Here is a 17,142-nt window from a genome sequence, read left to right as displayed (position 1 = left end):
TGTATTGAGCGGCTCCTTCATCTAAACCAAACAAGAGAAGACTCCACAACGCCCAAGACCATGGATCCCCCTGGATTTTTGTTCTGAAGACGTGTCTCACTGAAGTGATACATTGTCTGGATGTTGGGTTGAGTGGTAGCTGCTGTTCTGGGATGAACAGTGTTTATTTTTTTCACCAGAAACGATCCCAAACTTTGCTTGTATTTTTGTTGGCCTTGAGTAAATTTATAATCTTCTTTGCTCTTTCCCAAGGTTCAGAGATAAGATGTCTTGTTGTCTTCTCCCTGATTTTGAACCAATATCATTCCAAATTGAAAATAATATAATGAGTACCACTAACTAAGATCAATCATGTATATTTAGCTATATCTCGTATTCGGAAATTAGTCATTCAAAAAAGAAGTATAAATAATTTCTCGAGTATAAGTTGGTTAAATGTTCCTTATAATAAAACAAATTTTCCCTGTTTGTCTGTCGATGTCTCACTTTTCAGCGTGCACTTAATATTTTAGAGCTGCGTAACTACTTAATCTAAGGAGTAACAATATAACAATATGTGAGGGCAGCTAAAGCTCAGTGCTTCATATTAACACAGAAAATAAGAGAGGAGTGTCTGCTTTTTCAGACCGGGCCTTAAAATACCCATTTTTTTAGTAAGGAAACTTGAAAATAATCCCGTTTTTTTCTTTGTAATTTTACGACAAAGCTCTTGATTTGACATGCGTATACCTTCAGGATTATATATCTGTATTAATAAAGAAAAGTTTATCTGACTTTTGCCTGTTTGTTAACGCCAAATAATGCTGAAAATTCCCGCTAGGGGACAATAAAATTAAATATCTGGAAGCAATATTGTAAGTGGGAGGGCATTAAGGGTCCATGACCTCCTCATAAAGGAAATGCACAAATGAATACGCATATTTATTTTTTCACACTAGTTTTTTACTAGGCTGTGATAAATATTTTCAGTCAAATTAATTAGTAACGTTATCAAAATAATATTAGGCCGATGTTTGGTTGCCCTATTGACCCTTCTCTATTGTTTGTATGGTTTTATAGTTCTACTTTGCCTCTTTGCCGAATACTCCACCAAAAAATGACTTAAAAACTCAACGACAAACAATAAAAAATATTCGAAAGGTTCCATAGGGCAATGAGGCATTGTTCCACTTTTCCAATTGCTATTCCAAACATTGATCTATTATTTCAAAAAGTAAAAGTGTATAGACTAATTTATTTAAGATGACAACAAAATTTATTAAAATAAATCATTTAATCTTCTTCTTTTTGTCAAAACATTTCCTATTTTTTTCTTTGCCTTTAATAAATGAAGGGCTATTCAAAGTCTTGTATGTATTTAGAAAAAAATATATGAGGTGGATGCCTCCACGAAAAATTAGACTTTAAAGTTTGATAAATACCTGTTTACTCCACTTTTAGTCTGTTTATATTCATATTAAAAACATCATATTGTTATCATGTTATGTTAATGTTATTAATTATTATCTGAAAAGATTACAGTCACAAAGGAAATAAGGATGATATTGTCATTTCAGTCATAGTGAAATTAGGATGTCTTTTGTTTCAATAGTATTGTTTTATCAAATTATCATGTTTTAAAATAGGGACTAATCTTAGAATGATTTTACAATATTATTGCTCGTGGCTAGTGTTGGGTTTCGATCCGAAAATCCTGGACCGGTCTGATACCCTTATGATTTAGGGAACAAAACTAATTCAATCCTTTAAAAGAAGTTTGGTCTGGTATAGTCTCAAAGAAAAATTCGGCCTGGATTGGTTTCATTTACCGGGTGGTACATTGATATATGAACACTCACTAGTTCAATCATTAATTAAAGTTGAGTGATTGAAATTAATTCATATTTCAATATATTAAAGCATAAACAATTTGTTAGAAAACAAAACAAACCTAAAATCTCTCCAGGTCCACCGTCTACGCCTTCAGCAAGTCCAAAACGTTGATGAAGAAGAATGGATCAGTCAAAAAGGCATAACTGGACCTAGAGTAGCTAAGAAAATAGCCCAGTCCAATCGCCTCAAGTCCATGAGGTCCCATACGGGAGACCTCGGGGTTTTACACCAGACTACCCAGAGAGCTATCAAAAAAGATGGTGGAGAGGACACTTTTGACAAGAACAATGAAATAAATCAATCTCCTCCGTTACAATAATCTTTTAAATACCTTTTTTTGATACTTTTGGTCGCCGCCTGGAAGCTATCATTGCCACGAAGGACTGCTACATTAATGATTAAGTGAGCTCAGACACACATCTATTAATAGTATTAATTTTGTTAGTTAATAAATTATATCGTGTTGAAGTTTAAAATTCTTGGTGTTCAGATTTTAATGGACCACTCGGCATAATATTTACCAATATAATTTATAAATTATAACTTCCGGTCCAAGTCTGTAGCAACGAAGTGTGTGTGTGTGGGGGGGGGGGGGCTAATATGTGACTCAGGTGATATCATGGTAGTCCAAAAATTTGCAATATTTTATTTCAAAGATAGCGGTAGTCCTCCGACCTCTCTCAGAAGGTGGTGTGGGGCGTCGTGTATGATGGTAAACCCAAGTCGCACTTCATAGCCCTCCTGATGGTCCTATTTGGACAAATATAGCTATTTCTTGGATATGAAATCGCGGTTTGGATGGAACTATTGGCTCAAATTGGTCTATAATTAATCATGATGATAACTTTAATGATCCTTGATAATTAATTAATAACTAATAATATCTAGTCTATTCATCAATATTAGTCACATCACAATGAATGTCTTGAATCTCAATGATTTATACATTGAGTGTTAAATTTCAGGCTGAAAATATCTAAATTTAGGGATTTTTACTTTATGTAGAAATTTTTTTGGCATCATCTTTCTCCCAGAAATAAATGTTTATTTATTTATTTTTTATTTAAGATATTTCATATTCCTGGTTATTTAAGACATTTTTAAGACTACCGCTCTCTTTTACATAAAATATTGCAAGACTTCGGTACTTTTGGAAAACCATATCATAAGTGTCACATCCAACCCACCTACCTACCTCGTTGCAACGGAATTGGTCGGGAAGTTACAGCTAGTGATGTCCAAATAATGCCTGAAAATGGAGCTAATTAAGCAAAAAAAGTAAAGGGATATATGAAATAAAAACCGAAAATGCAAATAAGAAACAGTGAGAGGCCAAAACTGCAAATAAATCTATTAAAAAAGGCTTTATAATGGTTTTAAATATTTCTATCTAATTATATTTTTTTGATTCCAGCAAGCCCATATTCCACTTAATATTTTTCTGATCCCTCGGGTGGTCCTCCGTTGTTAGCCTGTTCCTCTTATTGGTGAAAATGACCTTGAAAATGCTAGAGGCTCTTTCACAGTCCACGGATGTCATGGGGACGCAATTGAAGCTCACCATGATGTTGGGATTCTCCTTGACGCCAGACACATTCTCACTAGAGAGCACAAAACCAATATTACTCATATTCTCAAATACTGTGCTTTATTCAGAATCTCATCCAGCTTGTGGACAAACATGGGGATGGTCAGGCTCTCACGGACCTTCTTAACGATGAACAAGAGGTCATCTTTCCTGGAACAGAGTGATTCTCTCCTTTAAGACATAGCAGTTTGACTTAATTAAGGGGAGTTCTTGGGCAAGAGAGGAAAACGTAAAAGCCTCAATAGCTGAGGCTGAAGGTAGGGAGGAAGTATAAAAGTGGGGGGTACCTAAGAGACAGAGCTTTCTGGTTTTGGAGGAGACAAGTTGACAATTTAGAGAGTGTGTAATCAGGACTGTTACGACGGAACGATTGCACTAATACACATTGTCTACTTAAAAATGCAAATAAAGGTAGAAAATTAAAAAAAAAAAAAAAAAAGTTAATAAGAGCCAAAAATGCAAAAAATATCATGCTAACTCTAGCAATTTGAAAAAGGTTTTGGGATAGAGCAGCTTAGCTATCAGCACAATATTTAAGATAATTGCGAGCAAATATAACAGTTAAGAAGTAAACACAAATACAACTCCGTATCTAGCAAGGACATTGGCAAAAATGATTCATTTTTGCATTCAACTTTAAGTACAATTAGGACTTTCCTTTGTCGTAACTCCTTAACAAAGCTACAACGTTGCTCTCTGTCATTCATGAGGATATGCACTTTAGTTGGGCTTTTCTATAGGAGTTATATCTAATCAAAACCTGGCAGGGTCTCAAATTTCGAACACTGAAAGGAAGTCGGAATTTCTGTCGAAAAATTGAAAATACTCCGTTGTATAACTTTCTTGTGATATAAATTTGCTTTGAGCTTGGTTTTTCCACGTTTCAGTTCTCATTATTGAGGTTATTGCCGTGATACTAGTCTCTCATTATATCAAAAGACGTGCTGGACTTTGAAACAGTCCTTATACCGGGTCATTAATGTAAATCAGCACTACATTTAACTGCATCCTATTCAATCAGGGAACCAAGTAAAGATTTGAAATTATATTTACAAGTTTTAATAATATTAAAGAAGGAAATCATTGAATGGGTTTGCAATTTTCACCAATTATTCGCTCGATACGAGACCTAAAGGATTTGTAGTCCTAGACCACATCCGCAGGGGAGGCTTTATTCCAGTAATTGATGATTGATGCATTCAAGGAGTACATGGTATTCTGTGAATTGGCAGAAACCTTCCTTTCTAACTCACTCTAAAAAAGTGATCTATAGGATTAATATATTGGGAGTAAGAGGGCCAGGTATGGAGGTGTCAAAATGACACCTTCTCTTGTGGGCTTTTCTCTTATATAACCCCTTCTCCTTCCAGTGGTTGTAGACGTCGTATACTGTTTTCTTTGGATACCTGAGTATCTTCTTGATGTACGCTGGGCTGTGTCCCACGCAAGCCAATTCGATAATGGTGTTCATCCGGATCTACTCCATCTGAAATCACGGCGTTACCTCATTAATACATAAATAACCTATGTATTTTGTTGTTACTGTCGATTCACTCATCTCACTTGATATATCATGCCTATTTCATAACTTTTCACTTTTTGACAAATATAAAAATCAATAAGTCGTTCTATAATTATACTCCGTTTCCAAGAGGACATAAATACAATTTCTTGTTGATCTCTTGTCGTATTTTTATGTTCTTAGAATTACCATTTTTAATCAATATAGACGCCTTCAGCGGCAATGCTGCGCTCAAGGCGAGGTCAGAAGACGTCACAGGTTTTCCGAAGGTACTTGGCGATCATTGAGGCTCAAGCCTTGTCCACCGCAGCCACGAGGGAGTTCACGTAAAGGTGACGAACTTTACAGGCCTTGGTCTCAATATGCACCTAGATACTGTAGTCCAGTGGGTTGAGGGCAGTACTCTGGTGGGGGGGTAAAAGACCGTAGCCCAGTAAGAGACGTTCTTGGGGAAACTCTTGCTGAGGAAGTTTTGGACGGATTTGGCTGTGTGTACGTGGGCCTCATCCTGTTGGAAACCGACAGACCCCTCCCTGCCCAATTTCCGGAGCTACCTAACCTTCTTCTTAAGGATATCAAGGTATTCGTGAGCTTTAAGGCGATATCCACTGGGGAAGCAAATTGGTTTCATCTTTTCCCCATTGGATGCGACGAGGCCCATCATCATCACAGACGCGTCATGCTTTGTGGTGGTAAAGTACCAGGCGTTGTCATCCAGGGTTATGACGAGGAATGTCAATACCTGGTCATTTTGTTGGTTAAACAGCGGATCCACCATGAAAGTCTTCTTACATGAAAATACAACTACCTGGCGGGATTTTTTTGGCCTCACAGTCCTCTTGTCACGCAGTTTTTTGCTACAATAAGGGCTTCTTATCTCTTTTGAGGGATTTGCCGCCTATTTTTTTTTTTTTTTTTTATCCCAAGAGATGCAGTCGACCACGTCATCCTGAGATCATCTGTAATAGATTTGATCGTTGAGGTTGGATTGGCGATTGCGGCCTCGCAGGATCCACAATTTGTTTTCTCCCACTTCCACTGCATTGTTTAAGCTCCTGGCCAGCTTCCATGCGCTTTTTAATATTGTAGACGGTTTTGCGGTCGCACTTAAGCTATTTGGTGATATCCTTAGTAGAGACGTGTGCGTCGAGGAGAGCAGAGATTTTTTCTCGTTGGGACTCCATCGTAAAAATGACTCGTACCAACGTAATGGACAAAAAAATAAAAAAATTATATTCAGAATCCTCGTAGCTTTCTGTTAAAATTCACAAAACCTCTTTACTTAATCTAAAACCCAAGATATAAGGCCACAAAGTTGATGGGAATTTTTTTTCGACGACCCGGTATATTGGCCATTTAATTATTATTTCTATGCACAAATTTTGATTATCAAATAGAAATAAAAATGTATAGCTACTCTTTTTATGTAATATTATAATACAGTATCGAAACAAATATTATGAAAGATTTTATAAATTTAATTCATTTTAAAATTTTTGTCTAAGTAATATGACAATAACTTGGTAGTACTTAAGAGAGAAATAGCATTTTCTATGATTTACTTATTTGGCTAACTACCAGATGATTTCGGACCTTTTTTCAGTTTCTTATTTTGAATTAAAAGTTGCTGTAATGTATTCGTGTTTCCTTCCCCCTTGTTCTCTTCTCTTATTTTCTTGTATATATATATATATGTAAAGTACAGTCTTTTACCTCGTTTTAAGTATAAATAGTCATGTATTTTATGTATTTATCAGAGTAGGTTGTAATATTAATAAGAATACAGATGTTCCTTGTTTTATTCCTCCACGTATTTCTTCTCCTCATTTCTCTCGGTCGTCCTGGATCTCTTCTCCTTATAAATAGTTTGTGTCTCCTCAACCTTGTCAAGACACAACAGTTGCCCAACTAACTTAAAGCTCAACCTCTCACTTTAAAATTGAAATGACCGTGTTAAATGCTTTCCTTATTGTTCAGGATGGAGTTTGGTATGGATTCACCTGAAAGACACTGGTGTGTTGCGTTGGTCCTTATTTAGAACTCCAGACTAGAGACCTGTCCAGTTCAAACCTAAAAACTTAACACGTGACGTTCTAGATAATGTCACTAACTTTTTTTCTTTCTCTTTCTAATCAGTTATACTCTACTGCCTGTCCAAAGAACTGTCATGAATTTCTAAGGAACGACACAATACTAATGAAAACAGCTTTGGAGAATTAAAAAAACACCTGTTCAGGTTGCATCTACAAAAAGTCTCGCACTCGTCTTAGGTCATAGTTTTTACAAATATGCCTATAGATTATAGTCAAAATATCAAGCGAGTGTTCATTTTCTTTATTCATGAATAAATGAGTCATTGACAGGGAATTGAGTAATAAAGGATGATAGGCTCTTAGACAAAAGTTGTTAGGATATTACAGACCAATTGTACAATATTGAGATATAGAGCTTACTTTTGTAAATAGGTACACTTGTTTGTTTTTTTACTACGCATTTCTAATTACCATATATACATAAATCGTACGTAAGTTAATATAGAGCATTTTCATTGGGGTCATAAATTGGATCATAATTGAAGAAGATGCCATTATGTGGGGTAAAAGAGGATATAAATATATTATGACTGAAAATCTGCATTGAATACAGGGGTGTTCGCAGGGGGTAAATTAAAATTTGATTTTTTTAAAATATTTAATTTAATTTTTAAACTTTTTTTTCCAAAAAATTAATTTGTAAATGTTTTCCCAAAAATTTAATTTTCTGAGACTAGTTATGAATTCCTGAAATGTTTCTCGCAAAAATATAATATTTGAAATTTTTTTTTAAATTTTATATTTAAAATTTAATTTTTTTTTTTAAATTTTATATGTAATAATTAGTTTTTGAAATTTTGTATAAAAATTATTTTTTTTTCTGAACTGTGAATTTTGAAATTTTTCTCCGAAAAATTTTATACTTGATTTTTTTTTGTGAACAGCTGTTCATTCTTTAAAAAAATCCCAGATAATTTTATATATGAAACTTTCAATTTTTTTTTCATAAAAATTAATTATTGTACTTTTTTCCAAAAAAATTCCAAAAACCAAGCCCTCTCCCCAAAATATAGTCCTGCAGTCGCCCTTGGAATACTACTTAATGCAAATGATAAGCATCAATATTTGAATTAAACCAAGCACTGAAAATCCCCATAATTTGCTACATTTTTACAACTTTTATATTAGTTAGAAGGGCTTCAAATTAGTATAATTAATGAAAAACATCATATTCTTTCCATTGTAATAGTTAATTTTTATCTACAGTATAGAAATAAGATTGTATAACGATGTAATAACATATTTTTAATACACTTAATGGTCGGATATAAAATAAAATTAGCATTAGAGAGATAAAAATACTTAGGACAGTTTGTTCTAAGTCCTTTTATTTATTGGTCTCATTTTGTTGTCCAATAGCTCACTATTGTCCTTAATATGAGTGGCTGGCATGAACAAAGCTGAGGTCACGTGAAAATGTTCTATATATGGGAGAGTGGGTACAGATTCCGTAAGATTATATTTGGGGTGCTGGCTTTTTGGAAGTAATTTTTTTTAAATAAAAAAGGGACATATTTTATTTACAATTGTGCAATATAATAATTTTTCAGAAACAGAAAGAAATAGACCTATCTGGCTAAAGGTTGATGTGGGTTATTCAAAGAGATGCTACTAACTAAGCATCACCTCGATACGCACCAGTAAAGGACTCTAGGTAAAGAGTAGTCCAGGGAAAAATAAAAAATTCAATCTAAAATACAGGGAAGAATATGTTCCTAACGCAGTTACCCGAATCTTTTCAACAGGGGGAGGGGGGAGACTTACTCCTTCACTCCCCCATTGGCTACATGCCTAGCTGGAGGAACATGTAGCAGCTTCTAATTTTAAGCCAATCAGAATTGAGAATTACTAAATCCTACATTCCTTGCCTTGAGTGTCCACTCATTGTCTAGAGGCCCTTACGGACCAGTAGTGCCTCTCTCGGTCTTTGCACATACTTTTCAAACGACCCTAATACCTTAATTTACTTAATTTTTTACTCAAACTCGATTTTTTAATTTTTGAAACTGTTACTGTAGACAAGGACAGTAACAGCATTTACAGATGCAGTTTGTAGGAAAACCAATGCCTGTTGAATTATCTAATTCAATTCAATCAGCAACTAACAAATCGGGTATTTTGTGTTACATTTCGGTGTGTCTAAGTCAAACCAATATAGGAGAATTTGTTAAAAAGCAGAGTGTTGCAATTGTCCCTTGGCTTCGCCCTAACAAAATGAAGGGGATTTCTAATTGAAAAACTTATATTATCCCTTACATAGGTTTATAAATATGGTTCAAATCTGTTTTCTTTAAAAAAATATGGCAAATTGCTTCACGATAATTCGGTTTATTTAAGAGCACCTTCCACTAATTATTTAACAAATTATCTCCTCGTGGAGACTTAGGCATATGACAGTAAAAGTTATAATATCCATAAATATGTATTTAGTAAAAATAATTAATCAATATATATCCATAGCGTAAAATCTAGTGATGTGTGTTTAAAAAAAAATAAAAACAATGAATTAATATGTGATAAAATTGAAATATCAACATGATCCGTTAATAATGGAAGACGGTTCATCATTTCAGGATTGTCTTATAAGAATATTTTATGCGCACCAATGACAGGGATTGAGGCTTACATTGCATGGATTTAGAGATTCTCGATGCCTCTTATTTCTCAAGTGTTCTTCGATGTACTACATAAAGAAAAGGAAATGAGAGGATTCAACATAATGTTAATTTATGCCCCTACCTGACAAGGACAAAGTGAACTGGGCATATGCCGTGGATTTCGATGGGATCCATAGTCAATAGATCCGTTCCTATCATCCATGACCCAATCTAAGCGTCTACGGAGGTAGTCTTTAGCCCATCTTTGGAAATAATGAAGATACAATTTCTCAGCCTTCGCCTAAAGAGATAAATTAATAAAATGATTCGACAAAAAATGCAGATAAATGTATATTTTCCTCACTCGTTTTTTATCAACTTTGACAGAGTTCCGACCAGATATAACGACCTCAACATCCTCAAACTCTTCTTCATTCCGTAAATAGGACTCCCTATCAAATGTTTTACCATCTGACTCAGTAATGACGGGATTTTCGCCCATAATTTTCTCGAGTTTCTTGACACACTCAGTTGAGTCCATGTATATAAAACAAATGTTGACTTTATGACAAGAGAGTTTACCACGGTCATCAACACCAATTAAAAGATTATGCGGCATCATTTCAGCATTAATTGAGGCCATACATTTTTCGAGCTGCTTATTGAGCTGAAAATATGGGATTTATTTAATGAGTGGCAATAGTTTAATGACAAATAAAATATATCAAGACCTACTTTTAACTTGATCCACATGCAAAAGAAAATGGCAAAGGCATTGAGTATCAGCCAGGCCACGCCGCAAGCAAACAGTTCTACACCCTATCAAGGTAAAAGTTTATTAGTAATGCACCCTTTCAATTATAAATATACCGGGTGGTCCATTTAAATCTACACACTTACCAATGAAAGTTAATCAAATTCATATTTCGATATATTAAAGTATAAATCTTTAGTTATAAAATAAAACTAACCTAAAATCTCTCTAGCTTACGTACAAGTTGAGATTGTCATCAAGTCCGAAACGTTGGAGAGGAAGAAGGGCTATGTCAAAAAGGGCAAACTGGACCCAGAGGTGCTAAAGAAAACAGCACAGGACAATCCCCTCAAGTCAATGAGGGCCCATGTAAGAGATCTCAGGGGTTTACAACAGAACAGACTGACCAGAGAGCTATCAAAAAAGTGGGGTGCAAAGAGGCTTGTGATAGTGGACATGCCACTTTTGACACCAGCAATGAAAGAAACCATCTCCTCTATTGTAAGACTCTTTTGAATGAGTCTTTTAATTTCCTTTGAACTCTTTTGCCCCCCCCCCCTTGACTACACCTTTTGTGTTTATGCCGAGGGAAAGGCCCCTCAAAGGCCACTGGGACGTCATTACAGATAACTATATCCGCAGCGGGTGTCAAGCCTTCCACCGCCGCCTGGAAGCCAACATTGCCGCTAAGGGCGGCTACATTAATGATTAAGAGTGCTCAGACACACATCTATTAATTTTGTTGAAATTCTATTATTAATTAATAAATTACATCTTGTTGAAGTTTAAAATTATAAGTGTTCAGATTTTAATGGATCACTCGGTACAAGAACCGTATAGATGTAAATAATTAATTATTAATAAATATAAAATCACTCACAGTAAAAGTGAATAAAAACGATAGTAAAATTATGAAGGCGAGTGTGATCCACACCATTAAAATACGTTTATAGCTCATATTATATATCATAAAACGCATATCAGTCGTTAGTTTTTCCATTGTACGAACGTATTCCTCTACTGTAAGCTTTAAAAAATGATTTGATTCCATTAGAAATGAAAGAAAAACAGGGATAGAATAAAACTAATTACCGTAAGTACTGGTGCCATAAGTTCTTCAGGAACTAATTCTGGACGGAATTTTGCGGGAGTGATCCATGGGAAGCGTTCATTTACGGGCAAAAGCGTGACAACAACCTCTCCACTCTCTAATAATACGATAAATTTCAATATATGACAATATGTTTTGTATAATGAATCGGAGTTTCTTACGAAAGCGTTTTCCTCGAATAGGCTGATTGAGTATAACGTTATCTGTGCCTGGGTTCTTAGTATTATTAGACAGGTCTGTATCACTCAAGTTAATGTTATCCATGGCTGTAGATGCACTATTGTTTTTAGCAGTGTCATTTTGTGTCACTGGAGGTCCAAAAGAGGACGTGGGATTCTTTAGTTGATTTTCGTTGACTATCTAAAAAAACATACAAATGGAAAAAACCTTACAAAATTTAGTTTACAGGTTAATATATTAATATGCTGTCAGAAAGAATCCTTTTAAAAGCATATATATTTATAATATGTCATATCAAAGATATGTTATAATATTTATAATAAATCATATCAAAGATTTTTGAATTGTAAAACACATTTCATTACTTAATTTGCAGGTCCTAATACTCTACGTTCATAATTAGGTCAGTCGTTTTTGAAAATAAAATTCAAAAGTTATCATATTATCATACTCAAGAAAATCAAGAGTCTATCTACCAATGTCATATTTAGAAAGTACGTTGCATGTAAAGCTGAAAGCTCAATTGAATGTGCTAAACAAACATTTTGAAATACGATACTATGAGATATATAATAAAAAATATATATTAGTAGATAATATAAAAGCTTTCATTTATAAGAAAGAACTCTTATAAATGAAATTGAATGAATACCTAATGATTGAAGTTGGAGACATGATTGTACACAAATAATTAATTAATAGTCTATAGACAATATACATTACATATAGTTGAATAGAATCATGCAAGGACATTCCATTAAATTAATGAGAACATCATATCTCAATAGTGGAAAAATACTTTAAAATCAATAAAATCCTTCCTTACTATTTATAATGAATGAAATCTAGATAAAAGTGGTTATGATAATACATAATATAATATGTTTTCAAAAGACAAAAGCATATATCCCTTACCTGAACTTCACTCACAGCCAGGGTTCCAGGATCGAGGGACTGTGTATTTCTAATGACTCTATCAATAGAGGTAACGCTTCCACGTGCAGAGCTCACTCCTGAACTTGTGGATCCGGAGCTCTTTTTACTAGAAGGCATCTCTGGAGCAGCTTTCGGACTTTGTATATTGGATGTACTAGAATTTGATCCAGGGAGAGGAGAAACTGCTGCTGACGTTGGTGATTCGTGGACTTCATCCTGATCTTTATCAAATTTGATCCATTGCTGAGGTTGTTTGGAGGAGGATGAATCGTCTGTTTCCATCATGATGAGACGTGAAGAAAGAAGATGTGTGGTTTAACGGATTGAGTTAGCGCATGCAAACAGGTATATGATGAATATGAGTCATTCCCTTCTATTAATTGATAGACTCCGAAGAAATTATTCACTGAATCAATAGGGTTTGTTTTAATTGTAAGAATAATACAGATTCAACAACACATTTGAACTGCAACTTGTAAGAATAAAAGACTAGCACCTTGCAAACTTATTAGTTATTATTATTAGTGGTAGAAGAACGAAGGATAAATAAGAAAAACAATGATGCACTTGGAAACTACAACACTCGGTGAACACCACCAATGGATCAGCAAAAGAAAATTAGTTCTAGAGAAGCGAGGAAACACACTCCAACAAACTATACACAGGTAATGATGATGACTACTTCTAGGAAGAAAAAAAAGAAGTTTTAGGATATGCTGTATTTCACATACTTAACGTCTATTAATGCAGGTATACAAAATCAAATACCTACATAAATATATACAGACTATACTACAGCTAGGAGAGGCATTCTCTTCTCTTTCCTGCACCGTTTGTTCCTCTCAATGATTCCGTGTACGCTTTCCCCCTCTACTCTCTCTCTCTCTCTCTATGTAATGTCCGACAATAATGATGGAATCCCTACCGATGTATCCTTCAATAAAAAAATCTCATGAATGAAAGATGTATTTCCTAAGAAAAATGGAAATCCTTTATTCATGCGAGTCTCAAGATACTCCCAAAAAGACCCATTGATGAATATGAGAAGTATGTGTATTTGGCATGTTTTAAAAACATTGTTATAACGCAATAGTAATGGCATTACTCTCTGAATGGGGCCTCAACTCCAATGGTATCTACATTAAACAATATCTCAGTCAGCAACATGCATAATCAAATAATCTATAAATTATATCTAATACATGACGTATAACTTATAACTTATAGTACTGAGTCTGGTAGTTATAATATAATTTGGGATTCGGTTTATACTACTTTAAATATTAATGAGCAAGTCCTTGTCTAGGTTGAATACTTATTCGGATTCTTGGTAGTAACTTTAAAGTGGGATATTATTTAAAGCCTTGTATCAGGTGTTAATGAAACGAAGGACTTAGTATTTTGTTAAGTTTAAATATTACATTTAATTTCCAATGAAAAGATTTAACTTTTAAACAAAATATGAATTATAGTAAAAATTTACATTTCACTTACAATGAAAAGGTGATTTAGGCTGATTAATTATATCCCTACCGGGGGTTTCTACACAGCTTAATTTAAAGTAGCGTAGAATAATATTTAAGAAGTAGTAACGCCTTTTTCAGGGTATAACATTATGTTATAAGTATGTAATTTTAAAGGGGAAAATCAGTTAATGTTCCCTGTTCTAGTCTATGTATAGGGTTGATCTTATCTTAGGGGTAAAATTTATTATTTTCAAGGAGGAATGATATTGATGTAAAATCACAGAGGAGGACAACAAGAAATCTTATCTCTGAACAGAGCAAAGAAGATTCTAAATTTTCTAAAGGTCAATAAAAATTCTGGTAAAGTTTTACATCGGACTTTTTGGATAAGAGTCTGCTACCTTGGCCCATAAAAAAGTTCGGGGACAACTTTGTTTACCCTCAAAATGGAGATCTGTGTCATTGCGCCGCTAAGACTCAGGGCTTACTGAGAGACAACTTTCTGGACTTTTGGGACCTCAACATGTGGCCGTTCTCCTCTCAAGACAGAACCCTTTGGACTAATCTATCTATGTGCGTCTAGAGAAGAGGGTCTGTGCTACTCCTTACAGGAGTGTCCAGTCTCTAGATGCTTCCATCTAGAAGGAGTGGACCAAGCTCGAGTCTGACTATGTAGACAAGGTCTGCAAGGAACTTACGACTCGTATTGAGGCAATTATTAGAGCTGAGGGATCAGCTATTGAATATAAGTTGTGGCCAGCACTATTTTCAGATGATTTTGATAAATAAACCTCTCGTTTAAATTTTACTCTCGAAAAATATAATGCTTACCACTAGATAAAATTAACCCTGTATATTAATAATATGTTGAATAAAGATCGTTTTAGAAAATATAATTATAGGTAGGTACATAGTATTTGTTTCGTACGATACATTTATAATGTTTTTTCGCTAATAAAATGTTCCGATTGTATTCATGGATATTTTATTCATATCCCTTTGCATAATTGACCGATCCTTCATTTTTGCTTGAAGTAAAATGTGTTTGACAACGCCCATACGAACATCCATGGCCGTTGATTCAGATTTAATTCTTGCAAGGGATTTCTTTATATTCACCAAAGGGGATCCGTCAGTCATGGAACTCCCTCTCTCCTCCATTTCCGCTTTAGCACTCTCTAATTCATCTGCTATTTGAGCTAATTGTCTATTTTTAAAAATTGTCTGATGTCATTATACTTGGTTTAAGAATATTTATTTCATTTACCGTGATCTTTCGGTCACTCCTCCATTCACTTGCTTATATCTTTCTTTGCTCGCTGAGAGAGTATCAATGAGTGTTCGGTACTGTGAGATTGGGACTTCTAGTTGTGAATTTAAATATTTTTCACGGGAGGATATTTTTTCTAGAGTTTTGGTTATTTCTGTATATAATTTATCTAACTGGAATTTTGTTGTTCCTAGAGCTTCTTCTATCCCATCTCTGTAACAATGCATTTGCTCCAAATGAGTCCTCCAATCACGAACATCAATCCTTATTGTTACTTTGAGCTGTGGTATTACTCTCTCCACCTCCATTTTCCATTCTTCTTCGTCAGTCGTGGATCGAAGTATTTCATTGGGCTTTGAAAGGAGTTTACCATTTGAAAACGGATCTATTAAAATCATAATTGAGGGAAAACTTAATTAGTATTAATATGGATCAAAGTAAAATGCGTGCTCTCTACCAGATAAAGCATCTCCCAATCCACGATTTGTTGGATATATGTCATCGATATGAAGGATTTCACCTTCATCGTCATCATCTTCCGAATAATTTCCAGCCATCTCCTCTTCCACCTTATCCAGATTCACTTCTGCATCATCTTCGATTTCATCATCATCTCCAACTCCATCTTCCATTAATATATTCGGTTTAGCCCATTCAAAACCAACAATTCTGAGGGCTTCATCCGAGAGACGATCCAGTACAAATATAGCTTGCTCTCCACAGCCTTGCTTTAATTTACTTTGGGAAAAAAGTACATTCATTAATTAGTTTGCATTTTCTAAGAAGCGTACTTCCCTACCTTGGAGGAAAATCGATCGCTATACCTTGACGACGAACATGATCCAATAAATTAGCAATGACAGAATTAGGATCATCTGACTCTTGAGGTTGATCAAAAGATCCCCCGCTTTTTCTTATGAGCCAAGCGGCTAAGGAAGTAAACAGGTAGAACTGTTCTCCTGGGTGGTTCGGAAGGACAAAATAATGCCTGCTCAAGGGGCGCATTTTAAGACCAGATACAAATTCCTATCCTTATAATATTAGCATTTGTCATTAGGTACAAAACAAGTAACTTACGTCCTCATAGTTAAGTAGTTTTAGTTTATCCACAAGATTCTCCATAATGACAAAAGGCATGAACGCCAAACCGGGCCCACCGTCAATTTCATTTTCGGATGAATCCTCTTTATCGGACTTAGTTTTACTAGCAGACATGAGAGATAAGTAAAATAATTTACCAGGAAAGATCTAAATACATTATTCTATGAAGGTAAACGTTACCTTGATTAGAAAGCTTCTCAAAATGTATTCCTACAACACACATTGATGTTATATCAGACAATATGTTGGTTTATTGCGTACGTAAAATCCGATATAGCAAATTGAGAATGAGGGAGGATTAAAATTAATGAAAGGCGTAGGTTCTACTCATACATCCCAATTCATAAAAGATCTTCCTAGCTAGTTGATCCCTTATTTTAGTTCACTTAACAGTTGTTTAATTTATTAATATTCATTATGATGTGATATCATCTAGGATTTTTCTTAAGAGGGGGTTCCGGAAGGGAACAAGGAGTTTAACAAATCTTGAAATTCAGTCAAATTAGGATATTGAGCGTTGTTGCTGACGTCATAACATTATAATATTGGGGACCTAAACAGCCAAGTTTTATAAGTATGAAAACCCTTTTTTCTTAATATTCCGGAAAATAGAGAACTATTGGACATCCAAATGAGACCAATAAATAAATAA

The 17,142-nt window shown here is 34.6% G+C and overlaps 2 protein-coding genes across 2 annotated transcripts; both read right to left on the bottom strand.

The window, feature by feature from the left end:
- Positions 1–9,387: 9,387 nt before the first annotated feature.
- Positions 9,388–13,468, bottom strand: LOC121122739 (uncharacterized). Its single transcript, XM_040717776.2, has 9 exons — positions 13,426–13,468; positions 12,633–13,337; positions 11,699–11,897; positions 11,519–11,634; positions 11,307–11,453; positions 10,408–10,491; positions 10,037–10,339; positions 9,815–9,973; positions 9,388–9,758 (listed from the first exon to the last, which is right to left on the bottom strand). Exons 2-9 carry the CDS (start codon positions 12,936–12,938, stop codon positions 9,669–9,671), a joined length of 1,404 nt encoding a protein of 467 aa, XP_040573710.1. The 5' UTR covers positions 12,939–13,337; positions 13,426–13,468; the 3' UTR covers positions 9,388–9,668.
- Positions 13,469–14,995: 1,527 nt separating this feature from the next.
- Positions 14,996–16,699, bottom strand: IFT57 (intraflagellar transport 57). The gene is made up of 5 exons (XM_040718590.2): positions 16,467–16,699; positions 16,189–16,415; positions 15,847–16,127; positions 15,387–15,774; positions 14,996–15,326 (listed from the first exon to the last, which is right to left on the bottom strand). Exons 1-5 carry the CDS (start codon positions 16,602–16,604, stop codon positions 15,071–15,073), a joined length of 1,290 nt encoding a protein of 429 aa, XP_040574524.1. The 5' UTR covers positions 16,605–16,699; the 3' UTR covers positions 14,996–15,070.
- Between the last annotated feature and the right edge of the window lie 443 nt (positions 16,700–17,142).

Source organism: Lepeophtheirus salmonis, chromosome 8 (genome assembly GCF_016086655.4).
Source record: "Lepeophtheirus salmonis chromosome 8, UVic_Lsal_1.4, whole genome shotgun sequence".
Lineage (NCBI taxonomy): Eukaryota > Metazoa > Arthropoda > Copepoda > Siphonostomatoida > Caligidae > Lepeophtheirus > Lepeophtheirus salmonis.
This window is presented reverse-complemented; position numbering and strand designations above follow the sequence as displayed.

Coding starts and splice junctions, on each gene's coding strand:
- IFT57 (XM_040718590.2), bottom strand. CDS start 16,604: ATGTCTGCTAGTAAAACTAAGTCCGATAAAGAGGATTCATCCGAAAAT. Junction 15,775..15,846: donor ATTGGGAGATGCTTTATCTG/GTAGAGAGCACG, acceptor TGATTTTAATAG/ATCCGTTTTCAAATGGTAAA. Junction 15,327..15,386: donor GGAGTGACCGAAAGATCACG/GTAAATGAAATA, acceptor TTTTAAAAATAG/ACAATTAGCTCAAATAGCAG.
- LOC121122739 (XM_040717776.2), bottom strand. CDS start 12,938: ATGATGGAAACAGACGATTCATCCTCCTCCAAACAACCTCAGCAATGG. Junction 11,898..12,632: donor TGGCTGTGAGTGAAGTTCAG/GTAAGGGATATA, acceptor ATGTTTTTTTAG/ATAGTCAACGAAAATCAACT. Junction 9,974..10,036: donor TCAAAGTTGATAAAAAACGA/GTGAGGAAAATA, acceptor TTATCTCTTTAG/GCGAAGGCTGAGAAATTGTA.